Raw genomic sequence first — 14,815 nt, 5'->3', positions numbered from 1 at the left:
ACTCACTCGCTCCAGCGTTGTCTCATACGATTTAAAGCAAGAATCCTTTTTTTCCCATTGCAGTCCAGTGCAGGGACAGAGGGGTAAACCAATCCCCGCAGCTCCCACCACATTTCTTTTTTACTCCGTTGCGCTTTAATTTTAGGTAATACGAATCCCGGTTTCTGATTGGTTAAAAATTTAATCACGCACGCCTGCTATTTCTAACTTCTTTCTGATTGGGCCTCCAGCTGTCAGTCGCGACTTTCCCACATCCAATGAGCTTGTGCACGCGGCGTTTTTTTGTTACTGCGACGGCTAAGATACAGAAAGTTTTAACGCAGCTACGTTTTAATTATCCGGGCGACGTGTTTGCAGTAGCGGGTTGTTGCTGTACCCAAGGCTGCTTTTGGCACCTTTCAGTTCCCTTAATAGTTTCGAAAAGCAGCGCGTTTGCTCTGAATGCGTCACAACGTAAGTGACCGCATGGAAACGGAGAGCTCAGCTTTCCATCTGCTGTGGACTGTGGTAGAGTGGGGGTTTCTGTGGCGGTTGGCGATTTGTGGGTGGTCGTTGATTCGCTAACGCTAGCGTTGCATCCACATTACACGTGGAGCATGTGCTCTTTGTTGGTGTAGCGTATGTACAGTGTTTTTGGTTGTAGCGTTTTAGTGTTTATTATATTTTTTATTAATTTAAGAATCGTCTGCAAGGCTGAGATCTCAAACGTGCTCGAACTAGATTCAAGTATAGTAGTCGGTTTTCAGCTAAATTGGGCACTTTAAGATAAACAAAACCAGAGCCCACAGTGAGTCCAAACCAACATGCCAGTTAGACGCTTTGGGGGTCACAGGTCTTTGGTTTCTCAGTCTCAGTCCCCAAAGCTGTCCTATGGTTACACGAAAATGAACATTGCCAGAGGTGGCTACCGTGTTTTTTCTGCCAACTCTTCCACCGCATGCACCGAGCTGGCCCAGAAGATAACAGAGTAAGTGAAATTAATAACTGTTGACTTAATGTGTTCGTGTCATTACAACATATTTAATGATTTAATAACGATGAGTACACAGTCATGTTGATTCGTGTGTGATGTTGACATGGCCTTGCTAGCAAGCCAAGTCTCTGTCAAAACACCACGTTACAGCTGCACGCGTGTGACTTTACGTTGTTTTTAATTCAGTACGACAAAAACAATCACTATTGTGAAAACTGTGGACCAAGGCATGACAATCACACTACTCTCGCCACAAGATGATGGTGTAACTGCTCAGCGTAGTGTGACCCAGTGTACATGGCCTACATTCGTACATTACGTAATGCATGTTCAAAACGTCCTTTTAACACACTTCAACAAGTTTTATGGCAAATACTGAACCAAAGAATAAAAGCTTTAGAAACGGAGATTAAAAAAAAGACTTTGCACTGAACATTTTAAGAAAATCCAATTAAGTGGATATGCATCACCTCATTGTACCTGAAGATGTGACAGTAAATCTGCAAAAGTATTGATATTTACTTCAACTAAACTGCCTATCTTACTTTTTGATAACTGATTCCAGATGTCACTGCATGCTGTGTAACTATTTAATCAGCTTATTGGCTGTAAAACTTGAATTTATGTATGGTCCAATTTATGTACCTCAATGGTCAACATAACCAAACCTGCCACTTTTCCTAAAAATCATTTTATTTTGAAGTGCTATTACATAGTAACGAAACACTGAGGACGGCACTGTACAGTGAAGATTTTTTTTTATTAGCTAATCACAAATCTGTTTTTTTTCTGCAATGAGAGATAAACCTGTCAGTGGTAATCATTGTTACAAAGGGAGTATGCTTTTCAGATCCAGGTCTGTCTTCGAAGTAAGCATGGTATAGATTTACTACTGGGTATTACTGTGATAGGCAAAATACTTAATTGGCTGTGATTCATAGAGCATGTACACAAGGCAGTGTTTCCTTTGGTTAAAAACAAGTGGTTCTCTTACTGTAATTTGAAAGCATCCTTTATTTTTTTGTTGTTTTTGTTTTATTTGTTTTTTTGCTCCTGTAGCCTTGTCAGATAGCCAGATGGAAGTTGCACTTCCCACCCAGTAGGGAGGGGAAAGAATCAATGTTTCTTAGTTTTCAGTGCTTGGCAAAGTTGCAGGAAATTTTTTTTTTTTTTTTTTGCCAGATTATGCTTGCGTTTTCATGCTGTGTTTTCTTGGGGAGCAAAGGTTTTAAAAAATGACAGAGAAAATGGAGAGAAAAATATTAATGAATACTGTACTGAATATTTATGCTAACGTGCACTCAGAGGCTGGGTGTGAATACGACTGGAACAAAAGCATCCTTATTTTTATTCTTCACTGGATGTGATGAAAGGAAAACAACATGCTTGAAACCTTCCCTGGTTAGACAAATATATCTTTCTATGAACGGGAAAAAGAAAAAGACTTAAGGAGAATGTCCCATATGTTCATCCCCTGTTTTGATTAGGCTACTTTATGGTACTGTCATAACAAAAAATTGAAAAAGTCTGAGATTTATGAATGCTAACAAGGTGAGGCAGCAGTGTAGAGTACACACTGATGGGTTCTCTGCTTGCATTTTGGCTGTTGCTTTTTGACCTAAATAGCTTCTTCTAGTTAAGATTTATAATTTTTTTTTTAAGAACCGCCAACTTATCAGAGCCCAAATTGAGGTGTTTACCTTTGAGACTAACGGTAAAGAAACAAAGTAAAATTTTTATGATGTGATCCAGGGGGATAAAACAATTAAAGAAATTTTGTCTCACCAGTAAGTTCAAACTTCTAAATTTATATCAGAAAATAGAAAAGGTCAGTTATCAGTGACCAAAATTATTTGTTAATTAAATGTATTTCTTAAAATCATTTAAGAAACTGATCATTTCACCTAGATAAATGGATTTTGACACACACGATGTTTATAGCCAAAATATAAGGTTTATTTCCACACAATAATGTAATAATTTTAAACTTTAGTTCTTGAAGTTCTTCAGAGGGAGAGCTATCAAACTGCTGGGCAGAAAATAGTGTCTTAGTACAAAAATAATATTTACACGCTTCAGTTAGTGCAGTACACCAAGGTATGTTTTTTTTAACTCTGGTTTTTTCCCCCAGGCGTTTGGGGGTGGAGTTGGGCAAGTCAGTGGTTTATCAAGAGTCAGATTCAGGTGAGGCCAAGCATTTAATGTCAAATATTAATGAACTATGGTTTCCTGTTGCCACAGTAACTCATGAATACATAAAAACTGTGCTTTTTATTCAGAGACTAGAGTGGATGTGAAAGAATCTGTCCGTGGACAAGACATCTTTATCATTCAGACCATTCCCAGGTGAGACAGATGTCTTTAGCAAAAAAAAAAGAAAAATGATTCATCTTTAAAGGTAGTATTTGGTGTTCTTAAATGTCTATCATCCAGCGACACCAATATTGAGCTAGAAAAAACAAAAGGACAAACAAATGAAAAAAGCTTAGATTAGCTTGAAAAGTTAGCTGGTTTTGACCATGTCTGCATGACATTGAGTTGTTGAGATGCTTAGGCATACCTAATAAAGTGGCCAGTGAATGTATATGTTTTACAAGAAGTGAGAGTGAACCAACCGTTCACTCTCACTTCTGGATTAGGTGGAACCGAAAAAGATGACCCCAAATGAGTGCAAATGTATCACTTTCTGTTGGATATGTAAATGACCAATTAACTGTAAACACATCAGCTAAGACAACTTTATGCTTTGATAAAATAATAAAGTTTTGATCAGACACAACTCTTAATCTATTTATTTAATGTTCTAAAGTACCTTATTACTGAACTCAGAGTGTTTTCAAAGTTTAATGTTATAAGCACGTGCCCTTTATGCAACACAATAACATGGCCAGCTTTTTAAAATCTAGATATGACCTCAGATAGTTACTAGGAATTCTAACAGGATTCAAAGCATATCTATTTTTGTGCTGTGACTCAGTTAAGTTTGCCTTTTCATGTCATGTGAGGTGAGTTTTCCACCTTGTTTGTCATTCTTTTGCTATGACAAAAAGACTGGCTCTAAAAAAACAACCAGAGGTATTCAGTGTTGTCGAGTTCTAGCGCTTCTCCTATTGAGTGTGCACAGAGGCAGCAGATAAGTCACCTGCCTATCTACATGTTGTGTCTTGCCATTAAAAACAAAAAACAAAAGTAGTCAAACTGGTCTAATAATAATATAAATAACTTTCCTGACAGTCGTCATCACAGCACAGTTTTGATGTGTAGTTACTATGGATCATCTGTTAGACCTTTTCTTACGTGCGAATGTTTTTCCTGAGTCAAACTTGTCATTTACGTTAGCTGACTTTTAAAGCTGTTCTTCTCTGGGGTTCACAGGAAAAACCTGTTTCGATGGTGCAGGTTATTTGTAAACGATGCAAATAAAATAAAAAAGTGAACCTTTGTTCAGATACAGTGGTGTTTGCACTGTCTGTGGACATGATGTTTGCAAACAAATGTTTAATGGCAGACCGAACAGTCTCTTTCATCTCATAATTATAAAGCATCGTTCTGTATTTTTTGTCCCTAGATTCAATATTCCATACCCGTACCTTACAGTCCGTGGCACCTGATATGGTCTCTTATGTCTTTCTTTCTTTTGATGTTGTGTTGCTCAGAGATGTCAACACAGCTGTCATGGAGCTGCTTGTTATGGCTTATGCCCTAAAGACGTCCTGTGCCAAGAACATCATCGGGGTCATTCCCTACTTTCCTTACAGCAAGCAGTGCAAGATGAGGAAGAGAGGCTCCATTGTCTGCAAGCTGCTAGCATCCATGTTAGCTAAAGCTGGTATATATGCTGTTCTCAATTCCTTTGTCATCATGTTTTTTTATACCCAGTAAAAGAAAGTGCAGATTAAAGTCAACAAACAGTCAATGATACTAAAAGTAGGAGGGGAGGTACATTATGACTGTAGCTTGAATAGTTAATATTGTTTTAGTAGTGATGCTTTATCAGGACCAGGTTGAATTAGTTGTTTTTTTTATTTTTCCCAGTCTGACTCAGTTTTTACTCATCAGCCGTAAAAGGCTGGCGGGGGATTGTCGTCATCCTGCTGGCTAGGCGGGTGGCGTGGACACCCATGTTTTTGAATGCGATAACTTGAGAACGAGGAGGAGTCTTGTCTTGCCTGCTTACTGGGCCTGAAGACAAGATTTGTTGACCTTTTAAAATGGTTGAAAATGTAAATTAAAAAAAAAGTCAAAAGGTGAATAAACGTGATACTTTGTTGCCTGTTTCCATTCATGTTTGTTTTTTAGCACAATAACCTATAGCAGTTAGTGTTTTTGCAGGATTCATAGGATGGTCTTCTGCCAGAATGTTATTCAGTGTCTAGTTTTTCAGTATGTTCCTGGTCTTGCTCAGTCATACTGTTTATGCTTCTTCCAAAGTGCCAAATGGCAAACAAATACCTGCAAGTTGGTAGAAACAATCTTCCTGTGTGATTATAAGTCAGCCACTAGAAGTTGTGAAATCGACAAATGTTTCAAAATTTGTGCAGTATGAACAGGCTTAGGGATGTCAGAAACTGTACATGTAAATGTATTGTTTTACAAAAATGTCCTACCTTTTTATTGTTAATTCCATTTGCTTATTTCAGTTGTCTTAGTTCACTGTGCTTAAAACCAATGATTTAATAATTTGCGAAGCTATCAACTTTTAAACAAATCAAAATGTTATTTTTCTGTCACCAATCTTGAAGAGCTTTAATTTCATGCTACAGGCATTTCTGAAACTATATAATCTCACACACATAAACATATGTTATGTGTTTGTACTGCAGGGCTAACTCACATCATCACTATGGATCTTCACCAGAAAGAAATCCAAGGCTTTTTTAACTTCCCTGTTGACAACCTGAGAGCTTCCCCTTTCCTCATCCAGTACATTCAAGAGGAGGTTAGGTTGCTTTATACCGTAGGCTCAACAAGATGTGCCTCCTCATCAAACATACACACAAATAGTGTTTTACTGTTATGTATAAATGGTTAGAGGTCAAGAGTGTTTGTTTTTTTTCTCTTCAGATCCCAAATTACAGAAATGCTGTCATTGTTGCAAAGTCCCCCTCGGCTGCTAAGAGGTAATTTGGCAAGTCTGACAATGCCGATATCTTTAAAGTTGCTATTATGAAATGCATTAGTACTGTTTCTCTTGTCTAAGGAGCTTGGAAAGCTGTTTCTCTTGACTTTTTTTGCCTTAAAGTGTTACCCTTTGTGAGCTAGAAAAAAATCAGATAAAAGCTACACACACACACCTTAGTACTCAAAATGTAAAAACTGAATTAATGGTGCAGCCAGGTTTTTATAAACTGTAGGATGTTTTCAAGCATGAGGTTCTTCCTCATACTTGAGTCTTGAGTCTTGTGCTCAAAGTCACATGGATACTAAAGTCCCTATAGGGGCCTGCCTGGTGTGTGGGTCCTTCTGTTAATATACTGTGAAAGCTAGTCCAGTAAGCAGCTTACATAACTAATAACCTATTGAAACTTTTTCATCCTTTTATGATCTTCTTAATGTTTCAGGTGTTCACTACATGCACTATAGTTAAAGTTTATTTGCAAATGATAACATACACACAACAAAGACTTAATGTCGATGTTCATTTTGTGATCAGCTACTACACATAAATGACTTGTAAGGATCTGAGTGTTATAAAAATAATTCCCAACACTATAAATGCAATATACATGTTAACGATCTTGGTGCTCTAGGGTTTTTTTTATAGTAACTTTCAAGCAATGGGAATAAAAAGAACTGAGCTGAAAGTGAAAGTGTGGACAAGCTAGAGACTAAATTAAGAAACAAAAGAATGCCTAACGCTTGTATGGCCTCCTAATTGTGCTTTTGTGTTTTCAGTATACCACTTTTTCTTTGTTGGTGTAATCTCTGTCCTTTGCAAACTTCTTTCTGCTCTCTTTTCTCTGTGTATTTTTTATGTGTTGTTTTTGTCAGTTTCTTTGACATTGTGTGTCTGCATGTTTGTCTGTCCTAGAGCTCAGTCTTATGCTGAGAGGCTGCGACTTGGGCTGGCAGTGATACACGGGGAGGCCCACCACTCAGAGTCCGATATGGCTGATGGTCGACATTCTCCCCCTTTGTCTCGTGCTATCACAGGACACACTGGCCTGGAGCTACCATGTAAGATAAATGGCGCAAACCTATCTGTATCTGTTGTTGTTGCTTTTCTTTCTTTCTTTTTTTTTTCTTGAAGCCTTGATGGTCATTTACAGGTATTATAATTTTACTGAGAAAGGAAACTGTTTTATTACTAACTCTGTTTTTTGTTACTGTCTGTCTTTAGAAAAATTCATTTTTATTTTCATGTTGATTTGTTAGAAAGCTTCCACAAGCTTCCTGTTCCTGTTTTGATTCTTTGCCAAGACACCAGCAGTGTTCTTTTAATGTTTGACTTCCTCAATTCTTACCTTCGTGTGCATAATAATCATGAGAGCTGCCCTGTAAAACAGCGCTGGCAGAGTCCTGACTGAGAGGCTCTCCCATTGCCATCCATTCCATCCATTCGCTACCGCTTATCCTTTTTCAGGGTCGCGGGGGGCGCTGGAGCCTATCCCAGCTGTCATAGGGCGAGAGGCGGGGTACACCCTGGACAGGTCGCCAGTCTGTCGCAGGGCCAACACACAGGGACAGACAACCATTCACACTCAGATTCACTCGCACATTCACACCTAGTGGCAATTTGAATTATCCAATTAACCTATCCCCACAAGCTGCATGTCTTTGGACGGTGGGAGGAAGCCGGAGTACCCGGAGAGAACCCACGTAAACACGGGGAGAACATGCAAACTCCACACAGAAAGACCCCAGCCTGATGGTGGAATTGAACTCAGGACCTTCTTGCTGTGCGGCAACAGTGCTAACCACCGTGCCACCGCATTGCGTATTATTTATTTTGACCACTAACTCAATGGTATATTTCAGGTTTAAAACATTGTGTTATCAAACATGACATTTTCAGTAAGAATATAACGTTTTCCCAAAAGCTTGCAGGCCAGCTCTGCCTCAGACATTGTTATAACCACCTGTGAAATATTGCAGGTGCTACCTGCCACCGTCGCTTCCTTCATTTCAGCGCCAGATTTATTTCCCTCATCTCATTCCACCCTATGTACTCTCCTTCCAGCTAAACCATCTCCCCCGTTCTCCCGCCTCAACTTGGAAATATGTCAGCAATATCTTTTTGCTGTCTCCAGCAAGGGCTGAATCTGACTCTTCTTATGTCATCTCCCCCAATTTCACTTTGCATTGATTACATAAAATGTCAGACCTTCTAAATCTGCTCTGAGTTTTTAGAATAATTTTTTGGGAGGGGTAATTTAATTATTTGTCTAACCATGCCATAATGTTTTGTACCATCCTATCCTTTTCCACAGCAAGCAGCAGACAGGTCCCATTCCCTGGGATAGAGCTTCCAAGTATGATAATATTGCCTGAATCCACTCTTGCCTCCTATTGATTGTTTATGCTTCCCTGCATGGAGTGACAGTGAGTTGCTGAAGGCTTCCACTTCTAAGTGGTGCTGGTCACCTGTAGAACCTGAATGAGGTTTCCTCTTTTTAGGATTAAATCACTATTTTTTCCTATCACACACTGTTCTGAAAGATGAATACGGCATTTCAAATTGACGTTAATGAAACCAGTTGGTGCAGCAAAAGAAGGGTTATACCCCATACCATGTCAACATTAAATACTGTGAGTCATTTTTTGACCTACAAAGTTATTTACAGTGAATTTCACATACACTGAGTGAAATGCACTGTCTTGATATTCATCTTTGAGCCACAGTATCTGATGAGTGTTCATGGTAATTGCTGGAAGCCTTCGTTTTTGCATCATCTGATAAAATAATATCGATTCTTATAAAATTAATAATTGTTACCCGAGTGAGAAACTCTTAAATTTCTGATATTATGAATAAAGTATTAAATTATGGGCTGAAGAAAAGCCTCTAGGCCAGGGGTAGGCAACTCCAGGCCTCGAGTGACGGTGTCCTGCAGGTTTTAGATATCACCCTGGGTCAACACACGCCTGAATCAAATGATTAGTTCATTACCAGGCCTCTGGAGAACTTCATTACATGTTGAGGAGGTCATTTAGCAATTTGAATCAGCTGTATTTGACCAAGGACACATCTAAAACCTGCAGGACACCGGGACTCGAGGCCTGGAGTTGCCCACCCCTGCTCTAGGCATATTAGCATTTTAGTGTTAACTCAAAACTATTGTTCATTAATTGCTTAACATGAAAGAAATCCTGACAAACAATAACACCACCCTTTGATAGTTATGTTTTGCACTGTGATTACATCCTCTTGTTTCAAGTTTCTGTTTTTGAGTTTTAGGTGTCAGATTCTGCGTGATTCTTTCTGTCCAAAACGTCTAAATAGTATTAAGACTTTAGTTTCATGACTTCCTTCTCAATCCAGAAATAACTATTTTAAAATGTATATTTTGCACAGTAGCCTTTGTACATATGATTTTTGACATTATTGGGATTTCCACGTGGGAAACGCAACAAATAAGACGTGTTGAGTTCTAGACCTGAACCACGTGTTGCTTGAAATCCCTTCAGGTACATTTTAATGTTATATGTTTGGGTTGAGCAACTTAAATTTCCGATGACCCTTAGTGAATCTCCAAGATGAACCTTTTTATATGCTTATGGTCGTAAATAGTGTTTTGGATTACAAATAAGAATCGATTCTGGTCTGTTTTCAAAGGGAAACCCAGTTTTGCAGTCATATCTACCACTGTACCAAAAGCAGCTGTATGTCTTGGTTTGGATTTAGTTGGAAGCACAAATGTGAAAACTGTGGAATTATATATTTTGCCAAAATCTTAACAGTTTGAATGGTACTGTGGTAGCTGAAGCTTATTGGGTTAAAGCTGTCTGCATGGTGTTTGCAGGTTTTAACCAAATCCCTTCTCACCAAATGTTCATTAACTTTACTTCATTCCAATAAGCTTCCTCTGATTTGGGTTAAAAGAAAAGACCCGTCTTTTTTTCCAGAGAGCAATGCTAATATTTTTGTGTCTTTTAGTGATGATGGCAAAGGAGAAGCCCCCTATCAGTGTTGTTGGCGACGTAGGAGGCCGAATTGCCATCATTGTTGTAAGAGCTCTAAGTTTTATGTGATTATCTTAAAACTACTATTTTAACTGAATAATGGCATCTCATACATCTATGTATTGGTAGGAAACAGCTTTAGTGGGGGGTTTATAAAAAAGTGCAGTGTGATCATATCTTTTCCGTGTTCAGAATCTATTGTTAATTTTCAATAAATTAACAATAAATAATCATCTTTCCAATAAAGGATTTCAAATATGGTTAGTAATGCCACTGCATAAGCTACAGGGAAAAGGCTTCTTTTTGTTTACACCAAAATGTAAATGCTGAAATTCAGTTTTTGTCTGTATGTGTGGGCATTTTCTTAGGATGATATTATAGACGATGTGGAAGACTTTGTTGCAGCAGCAGAAATTCTGAAGGAGAGGGGAGCCTACAAGATCTACGTCATGGCTACACATGGCTTGCTGTCAGCAGAGGCTCCGAGACTAATAGAAGAATCTGCTATTGATGAGGTAAAATAATGTGCACTTGGTATAATTGATTATAATTACCCGTTACTGACATTAACTTTTAGCAGTCCATGGAAACGCATCAGCATTAGAGATCTGCTGTACTCTTTCTGTAAAAGTAAAATTAATGGGTGAAAAATTTCACAGCCAAACCTTTGAAGCAGTCTCATCCTAGGTATGCACTCACTGGCCACTTTATTAGGTACACACATTCATTCAACACTACTGTCTTATCAGGCAAGCACATGGCTGTGTCTCAGTGCGTTTAGGCATGTAAACTTGGTCAAGATGACCTGCTGAATTTCAAACTGGGCATCAAACAGGTGATTTAATGATTTTAAGTGATAGAATGGTTGGTGGTGCCAGATTTGCTCATCTGTTTTTCAGAAATTGCTCATCTACTGACATCTTCCTCCTCTCTGGGAGAGAATGCTTTATTGATGTCAAAGAAAAATGGCCAAACTGATTTACACCTCGGTTTCTGCTGCAACACTGGAGCGTTAGGGTCAGAATTCAGTGTAAACATGAAAGCGTGGCTCCATTCTGTATCGTTTCAAAGCGGGTAGTGGTGATGTTTATGGTGTGGGGAATAATTGCTTGGCATACTTAGAGCTGCAAGTTAATGTTGCTTGTTACAAATGTATCTAATTATCCCAAACTGGTTTCTAGAATGTCACAGTGAGTTTATGTAGGGGTGGGCGGTATAAACGGTATACGGTAGAAACGATATAAATTTGGCCAACGGTAGAGATTTTGACTATACCGCTCTACCGCGACAGCACATGTTGATGGTGTCATCCAGCTGCGCCTGTTTTGGTCAAAAGCATTGCAGCGGCTACAAACAACATCATCTGCAAATTATGCCGGGCGACAGTAATAGCATAGAGACGAAGCACTTTTGAAATATGGGGAAAGCCAAAAACTGCGCTTCCTCCACTTCTGTACGATTGATTCATTAGTGCTGAATTCTCTCGCAGCTGCTCTATTCCCATGTTGTTGCAGTATATTCTGCCATGCAATTGCATTTGTCCCTAACCACCAGAAACCCTCACGTGAACTTTTATCGAGTGGCAAAAAGTTTGTAGCACATTATTATTTACCAGCTAGTTTGACTTCAGTAACCCTTACAAAAGTCACTGCTGTTTAGTTTTCTGTCTTCATTTATGTTGGAAGTGATAGCAGAGCTGTACGTTTTAATTTTTTCAGAAATCTCTCAGTCAGAACATGGCTATATCATGTTTAGGTGGAAGCTAGCGAGCTAACTTCCTGCTAACTTCTAACTCCGTTAAATTTAATAAATTCTGTTTTCATGGATGCCTGGATGTTAAACTTAATTGTTACACCTGGTAAAGCAGCAACGCTGATCATTTTATTAAAGATGAAAGAATTTAGACAGTTTTTAACTACTCCGCAAGGCTCCTGACTACGGCAGCCGTAATGCTCCAACAATCCATCAAGCGGTGCGCCTTCATAGCTTACCAAAGTTGTACTAAAACATTTTTGACAAATTTCTGCGCGCCGTTTGCCACATAAAATCTGTTCACGGTCAGTAAGCACAACCAGAATTTATACATAAGGCACACTGTCGATTTTTGAGAAAGTTAAAGGATTTTAAGTGTGCCTTATAGTGTGTAAAATATGTTATACAGAAGAAAAGAATATATCGCGATATATATCGTTACCGCACATGCTTCAAATTATACCGTGATATGGATTTTAGGCCATATCACCCAGCCCTAAGTTCATACTCTCAAATGGCCTCCATAGTCACGAAATCCTTATTTAATACAGCACTTTTTGGATGTGGAATGGGAGCTTCTCATCATAGATGTGCAGCTGACAAATCTGCAGCAACTGTGAGATGTCATCATATCAATATGGGCCAAAATCTTTGAGGAATGTTTCTAGAACCTTGTTAAATCTATGCGACAAAGAACTAAGGCACTTCTGAAGGAAGTAGGAATCAAATGGTAAATGGCCTGTATTTGTATAGTGCTTTACTAGTCCCTAAGGACCCCAAAGCGCTTTACACATCCAGTCATCCACCCATTCACACACACATTCACACACTGGCGATGGCAAGCTACATTGTGGCCACAGCCACCCTGGGGCGCACTGACAGTACTAGCAGGTTGCAGCTAATAAAGTGTGTGGTGATGTACATCTACTATATGTCTAATGAGATGTATTCCTTCCCAAAAAGGGAAATTAACAATCATAATGTTTTGTGTATATTAAATCTTTATTTGTTCATCTTTTTATGCTTTCATGCTTGGGTGTTGTTTTGTGTTATAGCTTAAGAAAGAACAAAGCTCGAGAGTTGGGGTGAAAGAATTGCTTTTAGTCATAACAAACGTTAAAAATGAAAAATACAATTTTATTAACATGTATGTGTAAACATGCAATTACAAGATGTAATAACATTTGACACACACAAACAAAAAAAATTGAAAATGCACTACTAATGAAAGCTGCATTTATCCTTAACTTCCTGTGTTGTTAAATAATAGAAAATGTAAGATTGTGGTTCAAAAAAACCTGTGTACCTGTGTGAAATACAGCAATAAAAGGGTACATTGTGCTTTTAGGTGGTGGTGACCAACACTGTTCCCCATGAGGTCCAGAAGCTTCAGTGTCCAAAAATCAAAACCGTGGACGTCAGTATGATCCTGGCTGAGGCGATCAGACGCATCCACAATGGAGAATCCATGGCCTATCTGTTCCGCAACATTGCTATGGACGACTGAGGCAACACACACGTACATCTAGGCTACATCATTCATAAGCACATACACTGAGGACCAATCCAGTTTGCTTTAAGCTCGGCTTTTAAGCTGTTACAGTTTGTTTTCCTGCTAATCCTTAGAGAATAACTGACTCTGTGTACTGTATGTTACATATGAAACTCAGACTTTGCTTTATTTCTCATTTTTGTTAGACAGAAGAACTTTACACACTACTCAATGGTTTCACTTCGCTAATATGTCTTTCATACAGTCTGACAACATAAATGTCACAAATGATGTATCACGTGGACACTCTCATTACACTGTAGCGTTTGGCAAATAAAGCTGTTCTTCATGGGGCTTTTTTATGTTTATTTTTTATCTCTATTTATTTTTTTGATGCCATCTTGATTCAGAATGATAAATGCTAATAACTGGGTGGGGAAGTAAAGCGCTACACCACATCTGGCATTTTCATATACATTCATTTGTATTTTAGATGTGTGAAGATTTTTGTGGAACTGCCAGAAAACTACAGTAAAGCGGCTTCACACCTGAACTGAAACTCTCGGTAGCAGTTTCAGTCACTGTTCAGGCAGCTGTTTTTGTGAAGCATGGAAAAGCATGAAGTACCCACCTGCAGTTAGTTTACAGTACTTCATGATTAATACTTTTACAGTTGTCATATGTGATAACGCACAATACTTAGGAGGAAATGAAATGCAGTCCAGATAAGGAAGGGGAAAAATGATTTGTGGTTTTGGAGCCAGGCCGTTGAGATTTTCTTTTTTAAAATAAATTCTGCAAATAGAAATCTTTTGCAAGCATTGTAAAGTAAACTAGATGATCAGAATTTCAAGTTTAAAGCAGAAACTTTAATAGTGGATGCTGCTTTTTATTAATTAAAATTGAATATAATTTTCAGTTTACTTTTTTTCAACATATTTCAAGCAAAGGCAAATTTATAAGTGTGTTACTCATCGAAACATGACTCACAAATGAGTAAATATAGACATGTGGCAGGTTTTTTTTTTTTTTTTTTCTACAGAGGGACAAACGTTTAAATAACTACATTTTCACATGCGGACACCACGTAGACATTTCGTAATCTTTGTGTTTCTGTCCAAGACCCTGAACTTGTTCTAAACGCCTCAGAGTCACTTCAATCTGCTGAGGAGCTTTGACCAAGTCTAGGAGCAGAGACGTGTTATTGGAAAAAGTCAGAACTGTTTAAATAGTCACCAACCCAGTAAATCTGATCATGTAGCATCAGTAAAGCATTCTCAGTGGGATAATAAAATATGTACATGTATTCTAAAGAGCCTAAGCTATTCCTTGGTGTAAATTAAAGTACAACTCCATGTAACAAGATGACAAAAGCACACACCTGCATGACTGTGAAGCTGTTAGGCCTCCCTTCCTTCGCAAATGAGCAAGAGCAGAGTGCGGAAGAATGTTTAAATGTGGACTGAAAGAGGAAC

The 14,815-nt window shown here is 38.5% G+C and overlaps 1 protein-coding gene across 2 annotated transcripts; it reads left to right on the top strand.

The window, feature by feature from the left end:
- The first annotated feature begins 257 nt into the window (after positions 1 to 257).
- On the top strand, positions 258 to 13,694 carry LOC102293309 (phosphoribosyl pyrophosphate synthase-associated protein 1). Of its 2 annotated transcripts, XM_005934437.3 has the most exons (11): positions 258 to 967; positions 3,105 to 3,157; positions 3,253 to 3,319; positions 4,630 to 4,802; positions 5,797 to 5,912; positions 6,038 to 6,093; positions 7,005 to 7,150; positions 8,404 to 8,445; positions 10,071 to 10,141; positions 10,465 to 10,611; positions 13,197 to 13,694. In XM_005934437.3, exons 1-11 carry the CDS (start codon positions 804 to 806, stop codon positions 13,353 to 13,355), a joined length of 1,194 nt encoding a protein of 397 aa, XP_005934499.1. In that variant the 5' UTR covers positions 258 to 803; the 3' UTR covers positions 13,356 to 13,694. The 2 variants fall into 2 exon arrangements, with proteins under 2 accessions (XP_005934499.1, XP_005934500.1); XM_005934438.3 differs by lacking the exon at positions 8,404 to 8,445 and having other exon boundaries at positions 260 to 967.
- The last annotated feature ends 1,121 nt before the right edge of the window (positions 13,695 to 14,815 follow it).

Source organism: Haplochromis burtoni, unplaced genomic scaffold (genome assembly GCF_018398535.1).
Source record: "Haplochromis burtoni strain Fernald_Lab_line unplaced genomic scaffold, NCSU_Asbu1 Contig_181, whole genome shotgun sequence".
Taxonomy (NCBI): Eukaryota; Metazoa; Chordata; class Actinopteri; order Cichliformes; family Cichlidae; genus Haplochromis; species Haplochromis burtoni.
The sequence above is the reverse complement of the archived record's forward strand: the minus strand, read 5'-3'. Positions and strand labels throughout refer to the sequence as shown.

What these genes read in the sequence shown, in the direction of transcription:
- LOC102293309 (XM_005934437.3), top strand. Translation starts at nt 804, where the DNA reads ATGCCAGTTAGACGCTTTGGGGGTCACAGGTCTTTGGTTTCTCAGTCT. An exon ending in TCCAGTACATTCAAGAGGAG is followed by an intron (nt 5,913 to 6,037) that starts GTTAGGTTGCTT and finishes TTTTCTCTTCAG; the next exon opens with ATCCCAAATTACAGAAATGC. An exon ending in AAGAATCTGCTATTGATGAG is followed by an intron (nt 10,612 to 13,196) that starts GTAAAATAATGT and finishes TTGTGCTTTTAG; the next exon opens with GTGGTGGTGACCAACACTGT.